General features: G+C 41.3%; 2 protein-coding genes across 3 annotated transcripts; one reads left to right on the forward strand and one right to left on the reverse strand.

Moving 5' to 3' along the window:
* Positions 1-216: 216 nt before the first annotated feature.
* On the reverse strand, positions 217-12,652 carry clpxb (caseinolytic mitochondrial matrix peptidase chaperone subunit Xb). Of its 2 annotated transcripts, XM_061676048.1 has the most exons (15): positions 12,218-12,652; positions 11,654-11,731; positions 9,205-9,365; positions 8,982-9,096; positions 8,238-8,392; positions 7,984-8,143; positions 7,619-7,660; positions 5,147-5,323; positions 4,848-5,012; positions 4,032-4,120; positions 3,739-3,903; positions 3,356-3,655; positions 3,151-3,243; positions 2,001-2,107; positions 217-1,496 (listed from the first exon to the last, which is right to left on the reverse strand). In XM_061676048.1, the coding sequence occupies exons 2-15, from the start codon at positions 11,706-11,708 to the stop codon at positions 1,406-1,408; spliced, it is 1,875 nt and encodes a 624-aa protein (XP_061532032.1). In that variant the 5' UTR covers positions 11,709-11,731; positions 12,218-12,652; the 3' UTR covers positions 217-1,405. The 2 variants fall into 2 exon arrangements, with proteins under 2 accessions (XP_061532032.1, XP_061532034.1); XM_061676050.1 differs by lacking the exon at positions 7,619-7,660.
* A 381-nt stretch (positions 12,653-13,033) lies between these two features.
* Positions 13,034-21,102, forward strand: LOC133402410 (aromatase-like). The gene is made up of 10 exons (XM_061676069.1): positions 13,034-13,075; positions 13,142-13,223; positions 17,184-17,334; positions 17,412-17,566; positions 18,579-18,755; positions 18,830-18,944; positions 19,124-19,238; positions 19,411-19,573; positions 20,184-20,425; positions 20,499-21,102. Exons 2-10 carry the CDS (start codon positions 13,145-13,147, stop codon positions 20,781-20,783), a joined length of 1,482 nt encoding a protein of 493 aa, XP_061532053.1. The 5' UTR covers positions 13,034-13,075; positions 13,142-13,144; the 3' UTR covers positions 20,784-21,102.
* Positions 21,103-21,403: the final 301 nt, after the last annotated feature.

Consider the following 21,403-nt stretch of genomic DNA (forward strand, 5'->3'; position numbering starts at 1 on the left):
TTCCACACAGGGCCAGGTAACTGAATATTTTTTCCCCCTTAATAAATGAAATAATTTAAAAACAGCATTTGAAGTTCACTTGAGTTATAAAAAATATTGACATTTGTTTGATGACCTTAACCAAAGTGGGGAAACTATGCAAACATAAGAATTTGAGAAGGGGCCAGATACTTTTTCACAGCACTGTATATACACACACCAAATGAACACTAGTGGTTAAATTCTATACAGATGCACGTTTTATTTATATTTTGAACAATTACATTGTATGGGAGGGGGTTCCTAATGGTGCTCTGTAACAGACCTCTGAGAGATGCTTTAGAAAAGGCAGCTTAAAAGCAGGGTGATCAGTCTAGTTTAATCATTGCATAGCACATTTTAGGAGTACAAGCAGTGTGGTTCAGTTGGAGAGAATCTTAATGAAAGACCACCCAATAACAACAGAAGATGACCTCACTAAAAGACATGCAAGAGACAAATAAAAGAAACAACATTTTGGGGTGTCCTTCACACCTTTTCCCGAGAGATTGTGTACTGGCGAACCCTAATGATGTAAAGAGAAATAAAAATATAAAACGTAAAATGTTATAGACTTAAACCCTGTTTGTTAAACAGCCCTCTGAGTCTGTGATAAACATGTATACATATGTATAAACAGTAAATTTCTTAAAAAGCAGGCTGGACACCAAACATGAACTAACAACCATCTGGCTGCTTAAAAGCTCGCAATCATTTTTCACCTGCTCGGTTTGTTGTGCTGTTCGTGTCACTTTTTCTTCACTATTTGATCCCTTTTTAAAGGTCGTCAAAACCAGCTTCCACATTGCTGCCTCAGCAGTGCAACACAACATTTACAGCCCAATAGTACTAATATTGTGGACACCATTATGACAATGGTGGAAAAGAGGTTATCATCAAAATATTGATGCGCTCATGGAATATCATGGCCTCCTGATATAAGGCATTACTTGACACGGAACCCCCTGCCATGCTTTTCACATTTTTCGTGCCATCTATTCATTTTGCTTCCCTTGTCCTTGGACGGCCACTCACCCACCACAAGAGAAGGAAACAAAATCGACTTGCTATAAATGCTCTCTCACGAATAAAAAATGTATTATCTTTATATAGATAAAATGTTGACAATCACCAGAGATTGAAATAATTGTATAAAGGTGCAACCTGCGAGTGCACTGCTAGACACACACGTGCGCGCACACAGATACACACACACGACCCGGGGTTGTTACACTACTTGTTCATGATGCCAACACCCTCGGTCACAACCGCCTTCATTATCCTTAATAAAATTTCCATATTTTGTTTGTGGGGCCTCTAACAAAACCCAGAGTTGGTATCCAAAGGGCAGTAGCAAACTGTCTTTATGTGAAATGGATGACATGATTCAGTTGTTAGCAGCGTCCGCCTGTCGAGGCCAGTTCTCCTCCTCGATGCCTGAATCGTAGTCCTCTTCTGCCTGCTCCTTGGCTGGAGCTCTGCAACACACATGGAGACCCCGTTTGAGTTTACAACAAAAGCAGCTCCGTTAACACCCAGTCATAATGACTGTGGTTTAAGGGTTAGGATCCCCTCGTCAGCACTCCTTTTCTCTCTTTTCAATAGTCAGTAACTATAATATTCAGTATAGCAGAAGTCGAATAAATTGTATTTTCATCTTGTCTCGTAATCCATCCAGTGTTACCTTCAGAGTCATTTCCTTTTTGAGTGACTGTCTGAATTCCCATTCCTCCTAGCTCAGTCACTTCATCCACAAAAAAACTGGGCATTTAAAAAAAAAAAAAATTTATTGGCCTGAAATTGGTTCGGCTAGTTGTTGAGCTGCTGCATAGAAGCCATGAGTTCAGTTGTATGACGGTAGCAACAGGGTACACTGTAGACGATGGTCAATCATTTTGAGGTGAACGTTGCAATGTGTGCCAGAAGACATTCGGAATACAGTATACATGGAAAGTGACACTGGCAAGAAAAGAGGCTCCGACCTGATGTATCTGGGCTGCACCTTCCCTTGAACGACATCTTTGCTCAGCTCGACAGCCATGATGTCAGAGTGTGGAACCTCAAACATTGGCTCCAGGAGAAGCTTTTCCTGTAGCGGAAAACAAAAAATACATGACGGAAGCCGCAGCTATTGAATAAATTTTAGATTCAGATTATTCTACCCGATGACCCCATCGATTGAGCAAGTAATTGGATAAAAATGATTTTGCATTATTACACAAAATGTGCATGCGAGGTAGGTATTGTCACCATCCTCACATTCCACACAATAATATCTATGACTTTGAGTGTGTGTGGCTTTAAAAAGGTAGGGCCTGGCTTGGAGAGTGACGTGGGAGTCAGCAAATGAAAGTGGAGAGTTGGCTGTTGTGAGCTCAGGTTAGTGTCTGGCTGCTAACTGGCTAACTATTAGCCAGCTTGCCCGTTGACTTTTGAGTGGCTGGGCATTAAGTTGTGGCTTTGCTTACTACACGTTTTGTTCAATAAAGCGATTGCAAGTGTACCAGCGCCTGTGTCTATCCTTGATCACTTGCGGCGGCATTAGACACAAACGAGCAGTGGTAGGCTATATTTAATGACTTAAAATCGATACATTGTTTTGTGCTGTTGTAGTACTTTAGTTCTACTTTGCAGTAGGCAGTTTGCACTTTATCTTTGTAAAGTGTGAAATGTTAAACTTCAGACATTCTTGTCTTTTACAGACGCTTTCCTCCAGGCTTACTACCAACGCAAAGACTTATTTTGACACAAAGTTTTGCGTGTGTCTGCCGTAAAATTACTCCGTGTGGACAAACGATCCCTTGTGAAGTTTTGAGGCAGAGATTTTGTTTCAACCTTTTTGCGTAATCAATTCAACCCCAATTCTTCAGATATCCAGCTCTAACATATGCCTCACTTTGGTCATGATGATTCATGCATTCACCAAAAAAAATAAACGTTCACAGCGTACAACGTACACAATGTGGAGAAAGTGAAAATAACTCTTGGATCACCCTGGTTGTTTTCACTTGGCCCGTGCACCAGTGCTTCACAAAATGGTATCGAAATCCATTTTCAGTAACCGTGCTCTCCAACAAAGAAACAAATAAGGAGGAGGAGGAAACTATGACACATTAACACAGAATTACACACCATGATTGATCTGAGCCCACGAGCTCCGGTTTTTCTCTCCAGGGCCATGCGAGCAATGGCCTTCAAGGCATCTTGGGTTACGTTGAGTTCACACTGAAATCCAAAACATTTTTTTAAGCTTTAAAAAAATAAATAATAATAATGACAAAGCTGTTCATTTACTGCAAAATAAAATGAGTTCAAAGCAGCAGGTAGGCACACTTACTTTATCCATGCTGAACAGAGCCTGGTACTGTGGCACCACAGCATTGCGCGGCTCCGTCAAAATGCGGACTAGTGTTTCTTCATCCAGGCTGTGGAGCGGAACCACCACAGGAAGACGGCCCACGAACTCCGGGATCATTCCAAAGTCAATCAGGTCTCTGGCCTCGACGTGCTTCAGCAGCCGGTCCTTCTCCTCGATCTCCGCCACCGTGTCCGTCTCACCGCTAGTGTTGGCCAGGTCCGCTGCAGCTGCCGCACGGCGCCCTTTCCCCAGATTGGATGGGGTTCCAAAACCTAAATACTGTATGGAATGGACAATGATTAAAGCAGAAGCACAAAAAGATGAACAGACCCGATGTCTGCGGAAAGGCATGTAAAAATTACCTTCTCGTTCTTTCTTCTGCTTATGATTCTGTCAAGTCCATTGAAAGCACCGGAGGCAACAAATAGGATATTTGTTGTGTCCACCTGCACCGTCTCTCCTCTGAGCTTCCTGGAGTTTTTCTCAGGAACATTGACAATTGTACCCTCTAAGAGTTTAAGCAGCCCCTGACGGGAAGACAAAAATGCCAAATCAGCGAAAACTTGTACAGGACAAGAAGAGAGCGAAAACTGCTGCTTCTTAATGTTGAAGACTCATTTAACAATTCTTCCAGAACAGGACTTGAAATTCTGACCTGCTGGACTCCCTCTCCTCCCACATCTCTCAGTTGATGGATGCCAGGCACGCTGCCGATCTTGTCCACCTCATCCAGAAACACAATACCTGCATATAAAGACATTCAAGTTGGTCAACGCTCTATCCATGTAAATAATTTTTCTGTAACAACCCAATACTGCTATCGGAGTTCAAAATACTGAGATATAAATCACAATTAACCTGTCTGGCTAAAACATAAGGTACACCTCACAATCCATCCATCCTCTACAGGACTTGTCTTCATTACTTTACAAACAACTATTCACACTCTCATTCAATTAAACATGGATGCACATTTTTTAAATGTTTGAAGAAGCCGCAGTACCCAGAGAGCCACCACGAGAGCACGGGGAAAACATGCAAACTCCTTAGGAAGGTCTGAGCCAAGGTTAGAAACCAGTTGTGCAATTATATGTAACTGTAATTAGAATTTTAGAGCCTCTCAAGTGAGATGCAGGCATGCTATCCACTAGTCCAGCCTGTCGCTTCCATTGGAGGAGCTTTTTGGCGTCACTGCGTCAATGCTACCGAATAGAACAATTTTCTATCCGATAACGCGACGCTGAGCGTCAGACGCCCCCTGCTTTGACGTGAAACTCGGCGTCTCGTCAAAACACGCTGATGCCCCTCAGCACACACAATGAATGGGAAAGCGAAGGGCGTCAGAAGCTTTGGAAAGTGAAGTGTGAAAGAGCACTTAAAGCTGTGCTATCCATAAACATAGCAAGTATTTTGTCAACTCGTTAGGTTGTGGGTGTTGGAATGTGTGCCTCCTTTCCCCAAGCCCAACCACCTTGCTGTGCTTTCTCCACAGAGTAGTTGGCATCTTGCAGCAGTTTGGCAATAACCGACTCGATGTCTTCTCCCACATAACCGGCTTGAGTCAGTGTGGTGCAGTCACATATCGCGAAGGGAACATCCAGACAGCGAGCCAGAGTCTGTGCCAACAATGTTTTCCCTGTGAAAACATCGACATTAACATGAGTACATCTAAGTTTTTCTTCGTCTGTGAATAAGGTTGGCCCGCTTTGCAGTCAGCAATCTGAAATACTGTACGACAAGAACAACATTACGGTTGTGAGCATACAGTACCTGAGCCAGTTGGACCAAGAAGTATGATATTGCTCTTCTCCAGTTTAATGTCAACATGTGTGGAGTCCAGGACCTCCCCACCCCTTCTCTCTTGGGGTGCCTGCTGGCTGCTCTGCTGCTGCATGGAGGCTCCCAGAGCGTTGCCATGGGGGCTGATCCCTGCGATCTGCAGTAGCTCTGCAACCACAAAACAAAATGTGCTCGTTAGATTTAATGACTGTGAAATTTCTTCTGTAAAATGGAGTAAATCAAACAACAATAACAAGCTTGAAGCCTTCCAATTAAGCCACAAGGTGGACTCCAAAATAAAACTGAAATGGGTCATTGCTTCATTCATTCAGAGCAGGAACAGCTTTGGTAAAGAGGCTAAAAATACACAACAGAATCGCTGCCAGCGTGGATTTGTAAAATGAGCAGGGCAGCATTGTAAATAGCAAAGTACAGATGTGACTGGAGGTCAGTGGGATACTTTATCTAATTGTCGGCACAGTTTTGATATCTTATCCGAGGGAGGTCAAGCCACAAAGTGCATACCAGCTGTTATATAATTTAACACTGTTAGAAGTGGACTGCTAGTATACTCACACTTTTATCTACAAATGCTTACCAGATTTCGTCATATAGTAATGATCACTGTAATAAACCTGATTAATTATAATATTTAATGTAATTTACATCACATTACTGTGTATTCTACAGAAGCGCATTGCATTCACTTGGAATTTTCACTTGTAATTCCTTTGATGGCTTTTTTTTTTTTCTGTTTTTTTCTGACTAATTTTTTTCTGAGTTATCAGGACGCATCGAACTCACATGAGAACCTCCGAACTGCAAGCGACACTTTGCGGACTGGGTAGAGTAAGCAACGTGACCGGCTTATTTAGTTTGATCAAGTTTTATTTTGAGACACTGGGAGATACTCCTGTCTTTGAGTCACATAGATGGTATTCATTAGAAAAAAAAAATTGTCAGAAAAACAGGGGGGCGGGGAATTACTCAGAAAAACTGGAAAAAAATTACTCACAAAAACAGGGGGAAAAAATACTCACAAAAACAGAGGGGGGGGGGGGAATTAGACAGAAAAACTGAGATAAATAATTAGTCTGAAAAACAGAAAGACAAACAAAGCCCTTTAAAAAAATTACTCAGAAAAACGTGTTTTTTTTGTTTTGTTTTTTAATCTAAGTGAATGCAATATGGTTCCATAGAATTCAACCGTGGTGGTAAATAAATAAATATATAACAACTCATTCTATACTATTATTATAAAAAGGAATTTCAACAAATAAATGACTTCTCTAATAAACACCTTAGCTCTATAAATGACTCATACTCAGAGTAAATGAAAGCTTTTCGCCACTATTAGAGAAATATGTCTGCGTAATGCTCAGTGTCGTATGTGCTGTGATTCAATACATCTACAACATGCAAAATATTATTATTATTATTTTGCGTCTGCACTAGTGTTTTGTTTATTCTTCTTAAGACAAAGGATGAGTATTTTACAGTTTTATTATCTAGATCAGTGGCTCTCAACTGGGCGGCACGGTGAACGACTGGTTAGCATGTCTGCCTCACGGTTCTGAGGTCCGGGGTTCAATCCCCGGCCCCGCCTGTGTGGAGTTTGCATATTCTCCCCGTGCCTCCGTGGGTTTTCTCCGGGTACTCCGGTTTCCCTCCACATCCCCAAAACAGGCATGGTAGGTTAATTGAAGACTCTAAATTGCCCGTAGGTGTGAATGTGAGTGCGAATGGTTGTTTGGTTATATGTGCCCTGCGATTGCCGACCGATAGGCTACAGCACACCCGCAACCCAAGTGAGGAGAAGCACTACTGAAATTGGACAGATGGATCTCAACTATTGTCACCCTGACACCCACATTTTCTAATTGTCGCTAAATTCAGACCCGCTTTCATAAATGTAGAGCAAAATAAAATAAAACATATGGATAGGATACTTATAAACATAAAAAGCTCACATGTTCAAAGTAACTTTCAGAGCATCTTATTAAGGAATGGAGGAAGAACATGACAACTGCATGGACAAAAATAAATAAAAGTCAGTATCATAAATAAAGTAAATATTTTTATGAAAAACACATCTACACCATGGATACAAAACACATTTTTTTAACTACTTGTCCATGACCCACTTTTAGGTCCCGACCAACCATTTGAGAATCACTGATTTAGTCAATTGTGCCATGTTGCTCAGCTATGAGCTCTATGCTGCTTCAAGATGTAAATGTACCTACAGTAGAATACATTTGCTTTTTCATAAGGAACAGTTATTGTGAAATATTGATTTTAAAATATCACTATTCATTTCCAACTCTATCATTCTGTTACTGGACAGGCGTGAAAAAATCTGGTCTGTAAATTTTGGCATTTGTACAATATATGGCAATAAAAGAGCAAAGAAATACAAGCTACACGCTGGAAAGAAATAATGATGGCGCCCCGATCACTTACTTGTGAATCTGTATTCATCCTCTCGTCTTCTCATCTCTAGCTCTACAGGGAGAGGATCAAAGTGCTCACATCAATATTATAATTAGCACTACAAACACTAGCAACACAGTGCATTCAATGCAGTTCATACTGTGTGACATCATTATTGAACAAATGCCAAACCATACAGCCAAAAAATATGCAAAGTTACGCAAGGACATCATATGTCCGTTTTTACAAGTAGGTGGCTCTTAACCCCACCTCATCTGCTAAGCAACTAATTGACTTTAAATCTGACCTTTAAATCTCCGATTCATTAGGTCTTCAGTTCCTTAAATACAAAACTTACAAAAGAAATATTACATGAGTAAAAATGCAGTACTGACCCCGAGGTGTCAGAGAGGGTTGTTTTTCCACCTCTACCTGCTGGCGACTGCCAGCGGGGATGTTGTTGTAGATGCGCTTGTAGTGATTGTACACAGCCACAGCCAACACCTTCTTAGCATATGACTGGCCCACAACATACTTGTCAAGGTAAGCATATATCTGGGGCGTGGGGAGGGTCAATTAGTATTAATGTAAAATACAAGTTTTAAAAATGTGGATGGAACGGCGTTCATATCATTTGCTTGTTTCTCACCTTTTTAGGAGGAGGGGGAGGTTTCTGTGCAAATGCCAGTTTTACAGCCTCCGCAGCAGACTCGGCCTCTTTGTTCAGTCCCTTCTTGGAGTCAGTCTCAGACAAAACCACAAAGAAGTGGTGGCATTTTTCACATTTGACAAAACGTGTTGATGCTTAAAGAAAGAGACAACCAGACAATTGGACAATTTAGACAAAACCAATTTAAAAACTTGAAAGCTTAAAAAATATAGAGATTTTGTAAATAATTCAATAATAAATAGAAAGTGTGATACTTATGTGCACAATCTAATGGCATCCAATATAATATAAGGTTTTTCTTTGGAGAGTAGTTTAACAAGACGTTTGTGGTGTGTTTAGTTTTAACATGGGAACTATAAATGTACAGTACATCGACTGCTAAACAGCGCAATGCAGGTTATTTAAGATTGTCAGCCATGATTTTTGTTTACTCTTAACTGGAACGCTCTGAGGTCCGACCTCGGAAATTCATGCGGTGTAATTATCCTACTTCCAAGAAGTCTGGAATGCAGCAATAGATCATTGACACATATCAGTTTTTTGAGTCACTTGCTGAAAAATTATAAATTATACAGCGGTGCGGAAATATTGCATGGACACAAACTGATTTTTCAAATGTAATGGATTCAAATTTTTGTATTTTGAGCGTCAGGTTATGGATACTTCTCTTGCCAAGCCCCTCCTCCAAACTTGTCAGCTTGTGCTATTGTCATGTTTACTTACAAACAAATGTTTCCACATGTGTGCAGGGGTCTCCACATTTGGGGCATCGGAGCTGACTGCCGCCCTTGCCAGATCCTCCAGAACCCGAGGCCCTCTTCGCCTCACTGATGCTTTTCTGTGTAAACATGATATCAAGTTACTTTACATTACATTACTACCATCTCCAACCATGTGCAAAGCTGAGGGCCATAACCATGTTCAATAAGTGTTTCCAGAAGATTACCTTTGCACCATCGCTGCCGCTGTCCTTTGTGGTGCCATCTTTGGAGGCAAAGCAGGCGGCTGTCTCGGAAAATGATCGCACCCGCACAGGGGGAGGTAGATGAGCGTCCCTGGAACCATGACGACTCAGAGAATAAAACTGCAACCGAGAGCAGGACAATCCTGGAGTGGAGACAGCAACAGACCCTTTGACTCAAAATGTTCAATAAAAGTTAAACAACACTAGTCAAAGAGCTATAGGAGATACAAAAAAATAAATCAAAGTATTTCATTTGTGTAAAATTATTACCGGTAGTGTTTTTGTTTTTTTTCTGGTTCTAGCTAAAGGTAAATGAATAACACCAAACGTGATTTGTATTATTTGCCACTGTAGGTCTAAGCAAGTTATATATTATACTGACACATTGCTTATCATTGTACTATTTGTATATGGAAAAAATGCATCACATTTTGTGAGCTATTACAGCTGCAGTGCACTTTGACAGAGAAACTCAAACTCAAGGTCCGCAGGCCTGATCTGGCCCTCCACATCACTACGGCTACGTTCACACTGCAGGGCATAATGCCCAATTTGCACATTTTGTTCATTCTGATCTTTTTATGTAGTCTTTCACACTGGAAAAACAAATGAGACTTTTACTGTGGACGGAATGCGTCAGTGACATCACACGCATGTACACAACTGCGAGACGGCCTGTTGACAGAAGTAAATGCGGCCCCCCACATTTGTTGCAATTTCAATGATTTTGTGCAACCGAAGCCAACATTTTCTTATATTTATCATTTCCAAAGCATTTTCAATCTGACTTTTTTCTGCCATTTGCTTTTGTCACATCGGTTTTGTCGAACAATTGTGATGTTGGTCGCCTTTTGATGACGTGTAGGTTAGATAAGCGCGCCCTGAGCGTACATATTGATATAAACATCAGAGGATGGGGCAATTATTAGCGTTCCCACATAACATATTTGATGAGGTAACGGACAAGAATGCCTTACACTATAGCCACACACCTAGGCAGGTAACAAACACAACGCAGTGCAGCTTCCAGCTAGCAAGACGTGATGGCTAGCCATACGTTTGAAAAAAGAAACGAAACTTCAAGCGGCATTTGAATAGCCTCTCCAGCCTTTTCAGGTGGAGCCGAAGCATTAACAAATGCCATTATTAGTGATTGAACAGGATAATAATTTGCACTGTTCAAACTGTTATTATTGCACTCGTCTGCATTGCTCATTTCCTTAAAAAACAAACCGTTGATGTTCCAATTTTCAAAAAAAGATTTGACCTGCTGGTAACAAACCTAACTGAAATAACACCAACAATGAAAATAGTCAATTTTGCCAGTCCTGTATGCTAGTGCTGAGGCAATTGATTTAAATGGAATCCCAACCACTGTAGCAAATGAATGTGCCGTGAGAGATTACGTGTGCCGTGGGAAATTATCTAATATCACTTACATGTTCAAAAATGTATTTGGATACAAATAATTTATATTTGTTCATCTATCTATGCTAGTGATGTATAGTGACAGGCAGATCAATCTGTTAATTTTAATGTTATAAACCTGTTGCAAATCATACAAGAATAGCTTTGAGTTGAATTAAATAGAACCAGTTTGCACAATAAGTGTATTTGCAAGTAAATTGACAAGATCATCACTTTTATTTCAGTGTGAGTACATGACTTTTTGTGACATTTTTTGTTTAGTGGTGTGTCATGAGAATTTTGTAATGTAACATATGTACCTTGGCTAGCAGTGCATCATTACATTCACTCAAGTAACTTGTTGAATAAATTGTACTTAAAAGTAGTTTCAATTGATGCATTGTTATTTTATAAAATATCTTATTTTAATTCAAATTCTATTGTTGAGCAGGGTAATATCTGAATTTTCTCATTTGAAATTCAAAACTTTGTCAATGTGACATTCATGCCGATTAAAAAAGCTAAATTACAAATCAGACGTTCGTCACCAGTTAGAGTAGTTCCTTTTTCCCTGAATATTTTCTCGATTACTGGGAGAACTACTTCTTACTTTCACATAAGGTCATATTATTCTAAAGTAATAGCACTTTTATTTGAGGGCAATGTTTGGCTCTCTCCTCTCCCCACTTCTGGCCTTGGCTCGATAAAGGTTGGGTAAACACTAGGAGGACGCAACAGTGAGTAAGTATATGATCATCGCGTTGTGGGTTACGTGTCGTCACAAAGTTAAATAACGAAACACAAAGTTAAATAACGAAACACTTTCAGGAATCCACATGCCACAATGTGGCAGTTAATCAAAATCGTTTCGCCTGTCAAACGCGTTGCTAAGGGGGTTGAGGACGCTTTTGGTCTGCATGACATGTCACAACAAAGTGTCATCTGGGTTAGCGTGAGACCTACTTTTTAGCTGCAATTTAGCAAAACAACAATGTCATGGAGCTTTATCCACTGCCTTCCTTACCTCGATGAGCTGAATTCAGGAACAACCTTGCAGCCGAGGTACACGGACAGGACATACCTCCTCTTTTGTGTCAAAATCCTGAAAGCACAGTTTTGTTTTTTTATTTAAAAAAAAAAAAAAAAAAACACGATACGGTTAAATAATCAGTGTGCTCTCTTCGGAGAGCAGCAAGCCGAGTGCGTGCAGCGCTCAACCATTTCATAACTACAGCGTCACAGTTAGCACTGAGCACGCTAGGTCATTGGCTAATTAAACGATGGTAGCTTCTGTGTTTTGTTACTTTTAACAACGCGAAACACCAAGACTAACTGCAACATTACCTTTGAATATAGTCGCACACGCAAACCTACAAAAAAAGGGACTAAATATAGTGATAAGAAACGTAGCTATGCTAGGTTATGTGACCAGGTAACCGCTAACTAGCATAGGCTAGGGCCAGGCCAGCGTCACATTGCATTTGTCCCTCATCTAATGACTGGTTTGAAAGCTAAATGTGGCGAAGTTAACGCTAACAAGCGTAACCGACACAACAACACTACAAATGCCATTTCTGGTTGTACTCACGGAGAACGATGAAACCAGCTGCAATCTTGACAGCTCCCTTGCTCCAAATAGAAAGTGCTTTAACTAATTCTCAGTCTCCGTTCAATGTGACAGGTCCACCTAAGTTGACATTGTAATATCGCAATGGCGGTCGCATGAAATGGAAAGCGTGGGCTTCTTCGAGCCACTGCTTCCCTACCAGGTGTGATGTAAGAGTGGTTATGTAGTAGGTCGGTTACCCGACGGACTAGCTAGTTAGCTAGTTAGCTAGAAAGCTAGCTCGCTGCACGTAGGCGTGATTTCGCTGTGGAGTAACATGGAGGCTTGGTTATGCAGTCAACCCCCATCCACTTGTTTTGAGATCTACAACGCTTGCTCAACTGCAGAGGAGGAGGTGTTCTTCTTCCAGTGAGGCCCAAAATAAACGCGATATTATGTGTATGTGGTGATTTTGTTGCTTTGACGCTAGAGGGCGACAACGTCTAACGTGACGACACTGCTTCAATGCCGCAAGACGCCCTGTCGGTCATTGGTCTGAGCACCTGTCAATCATAATCGCCAGCTTTTGGGCCCCCGTCTCCTTTCAGTCTCGGCAAGTTTAGTTTAGTTGAATTGTATTCCACACATGGTGAAGAATGTAACTAAGATCCATTTTAAGAATATAGCCAGTGTCTGTCCCGTTCTCTCTCAGGCTAACACAGAGGCGCTGATGCAAGCTTTTATCTCCTGTCCTTTACCAGTGGCTCTCAACTGTTGTCACCCTCGACCCACTTTTCCAGAAAATATATGAATATCATATCATATTTTATCATATCATATTTTTTGCCTTTCAGAATACCTTGATAAACTGAGGATCAACATAACTGCACGTACAAAAATGTATATCTTGGCACTGATCTCTTCTTTTTATGAAAGTGCAACATTAATAGTTTGTTTTCTTTTTAGGAAATGACGGCTGCAGACCAAAGCAACTGCAACAGTTTTTACCAGTCTGAATTATTATGCTATGTTTGGCATTTGAACAGGGGTGTGTAGACTTTTTATCTCCACTTTATGTGTGTCTCATATACGCAGTATATAGGTACCAGTATATTTTATGAATGGCAACCTGCATAAACAGGTTAATTGTACCGTCTGCTATTTGGTGAAAGAGCATGTCATTGTCCTGCCTGTCACTACACGTTGCTGGCATAAATAGATTGCCAAAGATACATTATTTGTAGTAAATTAATAATAATTTTTGGACCAACTGGGAATTACTGTTTTAAAGAGTTGAACTTCAAAACTTGTTAACTCCTACTATTGCTTTTTTCTAAATTGCCCTTAATTTCTGCCTGTAGACAAAATCACTGTGATATATATATATATATATATATATATATATATATATATATATATATATAAATATATATATATATATATATATTTATTTATTTTTTGAGATAGGTGGTCCAGGAAGACTTTAAAAATTCATCCATCCTTTTTCTGAGCCGCTTCTCCTCACAAGGGTCGCGGGCGTGCTGGAGCCTATCCCAGCTATCATCGAGCAGGAGGCGGGGTAGACCCTGAACTGGTCGACCAGCCAATCGCAGGGCACATAGAAACAAACAGCCATTCGCACTCACATTCACACCTACGGGCAATTTAGGGTCTTCAATTAACCTACCATCCATGTTTTTGGGATGTGGGACTTTAAAAATGAATAAATAAATTATATATGTTCAAAAGTGTAGTACAAAATCGTCATAGTCTTCAAATCAAAGCAAATAGACGATTAAATGTCAACTAAAACGTTTCGTGTTTAGAAGTAAAGGTTTATTCAATTAAATGAGGATGGCACAGTCCCATTCGTGCAGATTCCCGTGGTCTCCTTTCAGTCCTGCTTGTTATTTACTAATGGAATGTGCTGTTTACAATAATGTCGTAATTAGTATAAAAGCACAGAACTACTGTACAAAAATAAATATGTTAAATGAATACCTGTCTGATGCTGCCATGGGTTGTTGCTTCCAACTGGATGAGATTGATTTGTTCTACAGTCCTTGTCAAGCTTTGTATTTAATGAATGCACAAGTAAGAGTGTTCTAAAGAGCTCCAACTATCCATTCAGTCTCTAGCACAACAAGGACAATTTTCGGCCAACTTGGCAACCAAACACTTAAACACTGTATTGTGTTGATCAAGAGCATGCATTCATGGCCACCAAGCTTGAATGATGTCTCTTAACATCCACATTAATTTTGTTTTCCATTTTTCTAGTTTACAATTTCAGCTATTATTTTTGGTCCTCCCTACACCGTGACAGCAGCATGGGCTGAATTATTGTTCATTATTCTCCTTTATTCTCCTTTTGGAACCGTTAAATCCTCGCTCCCTTTGACACAGGTCAGTCTGACCCAGCTAATTAAGTTCCCCTTGAAAAGACTCCTCACTCCAAAGACTTGGGAAGCAGGCTTTCTTTCTTTCTTCCTTTCAAACAAAACTCAATGTGAAGCAAGGCCACGTGAAGACGAATTGAAGAACTTCCCTTTTTTATCCTTATTAATAACAAACATCTTTGGCTGGGCAAGGGTGGGTTCTTTTTGAGGCCGGTTTGTGACTCAGATGTTCACTGCTCACTGCTCTGAACGTGCAATGGTACTTTGGGACTCCATGGTGCTCGTGTTTCTAGGTAACAAGGAATAAAGTGAAAGGCTTTAAAAAAAAAATCAAATAAAGGATTTAGAAACTCTTAGACCACAGTGATTTATTTTGTTGGAGAGAGTGGCTCATCTTTTAAAGCTAGTGAAGGAAGCACTGCATCTCCTCAGACGGCACTGCAACCTGACAGCAGCATCGGCAGAGCACAAAGGTGAGCAATGCGAGACGAATTTCATTGAGAAAAAAAAAAGATAAGAATTGTTTCATGATAGAAAAACAGTACAACAAGGGCTTTGTTACTCACTTTTTTGTAACCAATCGAAAAGACTGTATTGAATACGTGGGCACAAAGGTGACAAATGCAAATTGTAACTATTCAAATTGGAGTTTTGTTCTTTCTGAGATGGGATTTTATGGGTGAACATATTAAAAGGGACATCTAAAGCAAAAACAAAACAAATTTGATCAAATAAGGGAATCATTCTGTAGTTAAATGACTGGCTTTTTTAAAAATCTCATAATATTATCATTATTTAACGATATTTTGACAATGGCTATCATAAAAGTAAAGGTGTTGAATATATTGTTTGAGATGTGCAACATTATTATGTTTGGGTCTCAGTGTACTGATGCTGGACATACTGTGTTCTAGATCAGTGCTTCTCAATATATGTACTATATATACAGTATAACTTTATACCAAGTAGCGCCTCAAAAAAAATACTTCTGCTCTCCAGGTGCCACCATCATGACCACATTTAAAATAGTAGTAGGCCCAACCTTTCCTAAAAAGTATGTTTATTATTATTGTATGGCAAGGCAACATTGTTCCCAGTTTGAACATTAGCACTGTGCTAAACTCTAGGAAAACAAAAACAAAAAGCAAAACTGTACTTCAATTAAAATCAAATCAAATGTATTGCACCCAAAAGCTAAAATGCAAAAGTTCAATACAACGGAATTGTACTCTGGGAGTGATTCTTTCGTGCACCAGCGGAAGGCGCGTACCAAGAGTGGTACTTGTACCTCACTCTGAGAATCATTGATGAATATATATTGATGAAGGCTTTCGTGTTCAAACTTGGATGGTAGCTGTTTGTTCCTCTGTGGCCAAAACATTAGGTACAATGTCACTGCCGGAGGTGCTCACCATCGGCCACACTGCGGGTTACCCGGTGTCGGCCGGTGTTGCTTTATTGCTTCTTCTTCTGTTGCTGCTGCTCCTCGCCGCCTGGGAACGGACACACTGGTCACACATAGCAGGTAATGCGTCTGTACACTATAAGAACAGTAATGTAAGTAATGGCACACACCTCATAATCAATTCATTAAGTAATCCGACCCTCCTAACTGTGACTATGACTGAGGCCAAAGTTAGGTCATGACTGGAGGAGTTTGGTGTAGAATAACTGCACAGAGCCCCAATCTCAAGTCCACATTTGCAGATTTTCAGCAATTTCCACACATATATAATGAATTTCAAAACAAATTTCAGAATTCGCTTCACAGGGGCTTTGAAGCATGCTATTTGTTAGCCCGTCCATGGCGTTTCCCATTATGTGTGAACATGAGGCTCGCAGAATTAAAGGCTAAGCTACTGGATGTGGTTGTTTTAAGTAGAAAACGTCATTCTAGTTCAAGTTTAGCTTGACAGTAAACTTGAACTGGGAGTAGTAGTAGTAAGAGTAAACAACTTGAAGCCTCTTTTTTTTGGTAGAATTGTTCTCTCCCTGCCAAACTTCTCCTTTTTTTGCGAAGTGAGTCGAGCGCAGTTCACTGCCATCCAACAGTACTCATATCTTAACATTTTGCCCGCAGGCCAAAGCAAAGAAAATCGGCTTGTATCGCGATCCGCTGTTTTTTGGAACAAAATCGATTTTTAAGCAGTTTTCGCCTTCCATTGGTGACAGTATATTTATAACATTGGTGTAAATATCAGGGCAGCATGTTAGGCCAGAAGTTGGCACGAATGCCTCACAATGTTGTGGTTTGGGGTTCAGATCTTCCTTTGTGGAGATTGCATGCTCTCCCCGTACTTGCATGGTTTTGTCCGGCTACTGCGACTTCCTCCCACGTTCCAAAAACATGCATGTCACGTTCTTTGAAGACTAATTATCTCTGAGTGCGAGCGTGACTGTGAATGGTTGTTTGTCTATAAGTGCCCCGCGATTGGCTGGTGATCAGTCCAGCGTGTCCCCTTCCTCTTCACCAAAGTCAGGTGAGATATGCTCCAGCTCACCTGTGACCCGAACAAGGACGAGCGCTATAGAAAATTGATGGATGGGCGGTTTAAATCAGATGCACGTCAGCAAACGCATGTTTCATCAATTTCCCCTTCTTCTTTCAGGTCCGCCATTTCTGGCAGGGCTCGGTCCGGTTCTTTCCTACGCTCGGTTTATCTGGACCGGCATAGGAACAGCAAGCAACTACTACAACGAGAAATACGGCAGCATTGTGCGGGTGTGGATCAACAGCGAGGAGACCCTCATCATCAGCAGGCAAGTCCCTCTGAGGAAGCAAAGCTTGAGGAAAGAAGCATGATTGTGCAATTAGTTGAGTCAAGCTTCTCTTCCAGGTCCTCCGCAGTGTATTATGTCTTGAGGAGCGCACACTACGTCGCCCGATTTGGGAATAAAAAAGGCTTGGAGTGTATCGGGATGGAAGGGAGGGGAATTATTTTCAACAGTAATGTGGAACTCTGGGAAAAAGTCAGGAGTTATTTTTTGAAAGGTGAGGAACTACTTGCTTATTTGTGTGCAGGTTCATGTGCATCAAATTGGATGGCCTTTTGTTTTTTTTTTGTTAGGTGACACCCATTACATTTAGGGGAGAATGAAACTATTGGTGACATCGTATAACGAATCCAACTTCTAGTTTATAAAAAAAAACAACAAAGTTTTCTATCAAATATATTGTATTTGAACAAATTCTCTTTTGTATATGTAGGATCGGAAGCTGCAATGTCAGAATGTTGTCTTATCCAACAGCTGTTTCCCAACTTTTATTGAGCCACGGAACATATTTTACATTTCAAATATCTCACAGCACTACAAAAAGTATATGCTGATATAACGACGATCTCGTCTCAGGTTACTCCTAAATTTACTTTGCGGTTGAGTGCCATGACTTAATTTGTTGTATGAATGGCAACAGGTTAATTAGGTACCTTCCGTCATCTCGTGGAAGAGCCTTGAATTGTTGGGCCCGCCACTAGGCAGTGCTGCCTTGAGATAGGAGCCCCACCGCTCCACGACTGCGCTCGTAACTCACAACAGCCATCTCTCAAAATCGCTTTTGCCCATGAAAATGAATGTAAATGTGTATTATTTATTTATTTGCAATATGTTTGTATTGTACTGGGTGTTTTTGGCCCACAAAAAAAGTACAGAACAATTTTTGTAGCGTATTGCTGTTTTTAGGCGTCAAAGTGCTTCAACGTAACGGACAATCTGATTTAACGGATGACCCCTCCCCCGCTATTCGTCTGTTAAAATCGAAGTTCCGCTGTATATTAAATACAATCGAATAAATTCAACAGTTTGCGCATCATGATTAAACTATTGCGGCTCCTTCTGGTGTTCGCAGTATGAGACAGTCGTGCGGACAAACGAAGAGTTTCACTCAACTACTCTTAGTGACTCAGTGATATGGAGTCATACTAGTCATTTTCCACAGACAAACAATGTATCCATGAGTGTGACGATTGTCATATTGTGTGCACCATTTGTGCGTTCATGTACAGCCCTGACAGGACCCGGTCTAAAGAGGACAGTTTCTATCTGCATGAGTTCCACAGCAGAACATTTGGACCACCTCCAGGACACGACGGACCCGTCGGGACACGTGGACGCTCTCAATCTGCTGAGAGCCATTGTGGTGGATATCTCAAACAAACTATTCCTCAGGGTCCCTCTCAACGGTCAGATGTGCATATACGACTTTGTTTGCCTGATAGTCAAACTACCAATCCAAACGTTCTTTCCTATATTTCAGAGAGGGACTTGCTGCTGAAGATCCAAAACTATTTTGAGACTTGGCAAGCAGTGCTGATTAAGCCGGATATATTCTTCAAAATTGGATGGCTCTACAATAAACATACAAAAGCAGCGTAAGATGCTATCACACACACACACACACACACACAAAACTTCCAATCCAACAATTAGCCTGATTTGATACATTAGAGCAGACTACACTTTGAGGTACAGAAATGGACTCCTGGTGAACTTCTATTTCCACCACATTCTTCTTCAACTTGATAGTTGTGTTGCCCTGTTCTACCATCAGCCAGGAGCTACAAGATGCAATGGAGCTACTTCTCGACTTCAAAAGAAAGACTATAAGAGAAGCGGAGAAGCTGGACGACGAGCTTGACTTTGCAACGGAGCTCATCTACGCTCAGGTGATTTTCTCATTTTCTTACTACCTAGGGATAGGGTTCAGCTACAGAACAAACATTACAGAAAACGGATGGATGGATCTCACACAGTAGTAGAGTACTGTGTCCTGTTGGTGCAGCCCCATTTTTGTCACATAAAACCCCACTGACCCACTCTGATCTGACCGCCGAACAGAACCGAGGGGAGCTCTCTGGCGACAACGTGAGGCAGTGCGTGCTGGAGATGGTTATCGCCGCTCCGGACACTCTCTCCATCAGCCTCTTCTTCATGCTGATGCTGCTCAAACAGAACCCAGAAACGGAGCGCAGCCTGGTCGAGGAGATGGATTCCGTCATCAGTACGTATTCATCGGCCTTCAGTGGGGACCGACCGAAATTAATTCAGAGAGAGAGATCGAGAGACAAGCTAGCGAGTTTCGGGGATGGCCGACCTCTCCTCACGATGTCTAGCTTTTCTGGAAAAGTCCACCTTGAAAAAATATTTGTAATTAGGTCCAAAACGAAGTCCATTTCTTTGCGAGTCATTTGTGGGCATAAAAAAATAAATACAAATCTAATGTATTAATGTGTGCACATCCCTACAGACGTGTTTTGTTAAATTGGCTGGAACAGTTTTGCTCTGGCCAACCAATCAGAGGATGGGAAAATGTGGGTCAGCTATAGATTAAATTACATCGGCTGAAATCTAACAGTACTGGAAGCAGTGCATCCAAGAAAAATGCTACAAACTGGAGAGAATAGACTGTTGGAAATAAAATAATACAATTTAATGGGGAAACATTTACGAATGTAGGTTATAAATGACATGTTTCTGTTTCTTTCATTGTGTATTAATCGTATCCATCTACAGTATGTATCTATCAGCAGAGAAGGTCTCCAACACTGGTGTTCATGGCTAACATCTAAAAGTGAAATTTGACCTTTACACCTTGCCATTGCTGTTGGCAGGTGAAAGTGGAGCACAAAATGTGGATTTTGCACATCTGAAGGTGCTGGATGTTTTCATCAATGAGTCGTTGAGGTATCATCCGGTGGTTGATTTCACCATGCGCAAAGCTCTGGAAGATGATGTCATCGAAGGCATCAGCATTAAAAAAGGAACAAACATCATCCTTAACATCGGTCTCATGCACAAGACAGAATTTTTCCCGAAACCCAAAGAGTTCAACCTCCGCAATTTTGACAAAACGGTTAGTCTGTCAGCATTCAACTACAAAAATGCTCAACTCAAGTGTCAAACCTCAACATGACCTCTCTTCACAGGTTCCCAAACGTTTCTTCCAGCCGTTCGGATGCGGGCCTCGCTCCTGCGTGGGCAAGCACATCGCCATGGTGATGATGAAGGCCATCCTGGTGACCCTCCTTTCCCGTTTCAGCGTGTGTCCTCGCCAAGGTTGTACCATCAACAGCATCAGGCAGACTAACGACCTGTCCCAGCAGCCAGTGGAAGACGAGCACAGCCTGGCCATGCGCTTCATCCCGAGAAGAACACGACGTGCATACGCTCTCCACACCGACACCGTCGGTTCTGACTACCTGCTCGGCTGAAGAATCATTGCACATTTTTAGCTCATTCATAGCGTGAGATGAAAATTCACAGTAAATTGGCACCGTAAGTTGAGCTGTAACATCTGGAGGGCCACATGTAAAGCACTGTAAATCATTGTGTTGAAGTTAAAAGTAATCTGTACTCAAATACAGTAATACATTGTATGTTAGTAACCACTAACCACCTTATTTCATCAAAATAAACCAGCTCATTACAGTGGTGCCTTGAGATACGAGTGACCCAACGTTGCACTTTACAGCAGGCAGTAGTTTGGCAGATGCTGAACATTCATTCATTTTCCGTACCGCTTATCCTCACGAGGGTCGCCGCCGTGCTGGAACCTATCCCGGTTGACTGAGGGGCGAGAGGCGGGGTACACCCTAAATTGGTTGCCAATCGCAGGGGACCGTCCACACCTACGAGCAATGTAGCACTCTCAATGTATGTTTTGGGGATGTGGGAGGAAACCGGAGTACCCGGAGAAAACCCACGCAGGCACGGGGAGAACATGCAAACTCCACACAGGCGAGGCCAGGATTTGTACCCGGGGTCCTCAGAACTGTGAGGGAGCTGCGCTAACCAGTCGGTCAACGTGCCGCACAGATGCTGAACAATTCTT

This window comes from Phycodurus eques, chromosome 5 (assembly GCF_024500275.1).
Source record: "Phycodurus eques isolate BA_2022a chromosome 5, UOR_Pequ_1.1, whole genome shotgun sequence".
Lineage (NCBI taxonomy): Eukaryota > Metazoa > Chordata > Actinopteri > Syngnathiformes > Syngnathidae > Phycodurus > Phycodurus eques.

Bases quoted from the DNA above. Each gene is read 5' to 3' on its own strand.
- clpxb (XM_061676048.1), bottom strand. From the start codon at position 11,708: ATGTCCTGTCCGTGTACCTCGGCTGCAAGGTTGTTCCTGAATTCAGCT. The intron at 3,656-3,738 runs GTAATTTTTACA...CATTCCATACAG, and splicing joins GCAGAAGAAAGAACGAGAAG to TATTTAGGTTTTGGAACCCC. The intron at 2,108-3,150 runs GTGTGTAATTCT...TTTCCGCTACAG, and splicing joins GTGGGCTCAGATCAATCATG to GAAAAGCTTCTCCTGGAGCC.
- LOC133402410 (XM_061676069.1), top strand. From the start codon at position 13,145: ATGACGGCTGCAGACCAAAGCAACTGCAACAGTTTTTACCAGTCTGAA. The intron at 17,567-18,578 runs GTGAGGAACTAC...GTTCATGTACAG, and splicing joins CAGGAGTTATTTTTTGAAAG to CCCTGACAGGACCCGGTCTA. The intron at 20,426-20,498 runs GTTAGTCTGTCA...CTCTCTTCACAG, and splicing joins TCCGCAATTTTGACAAAACG to GTTCCCAAACGTTTCTTCCA.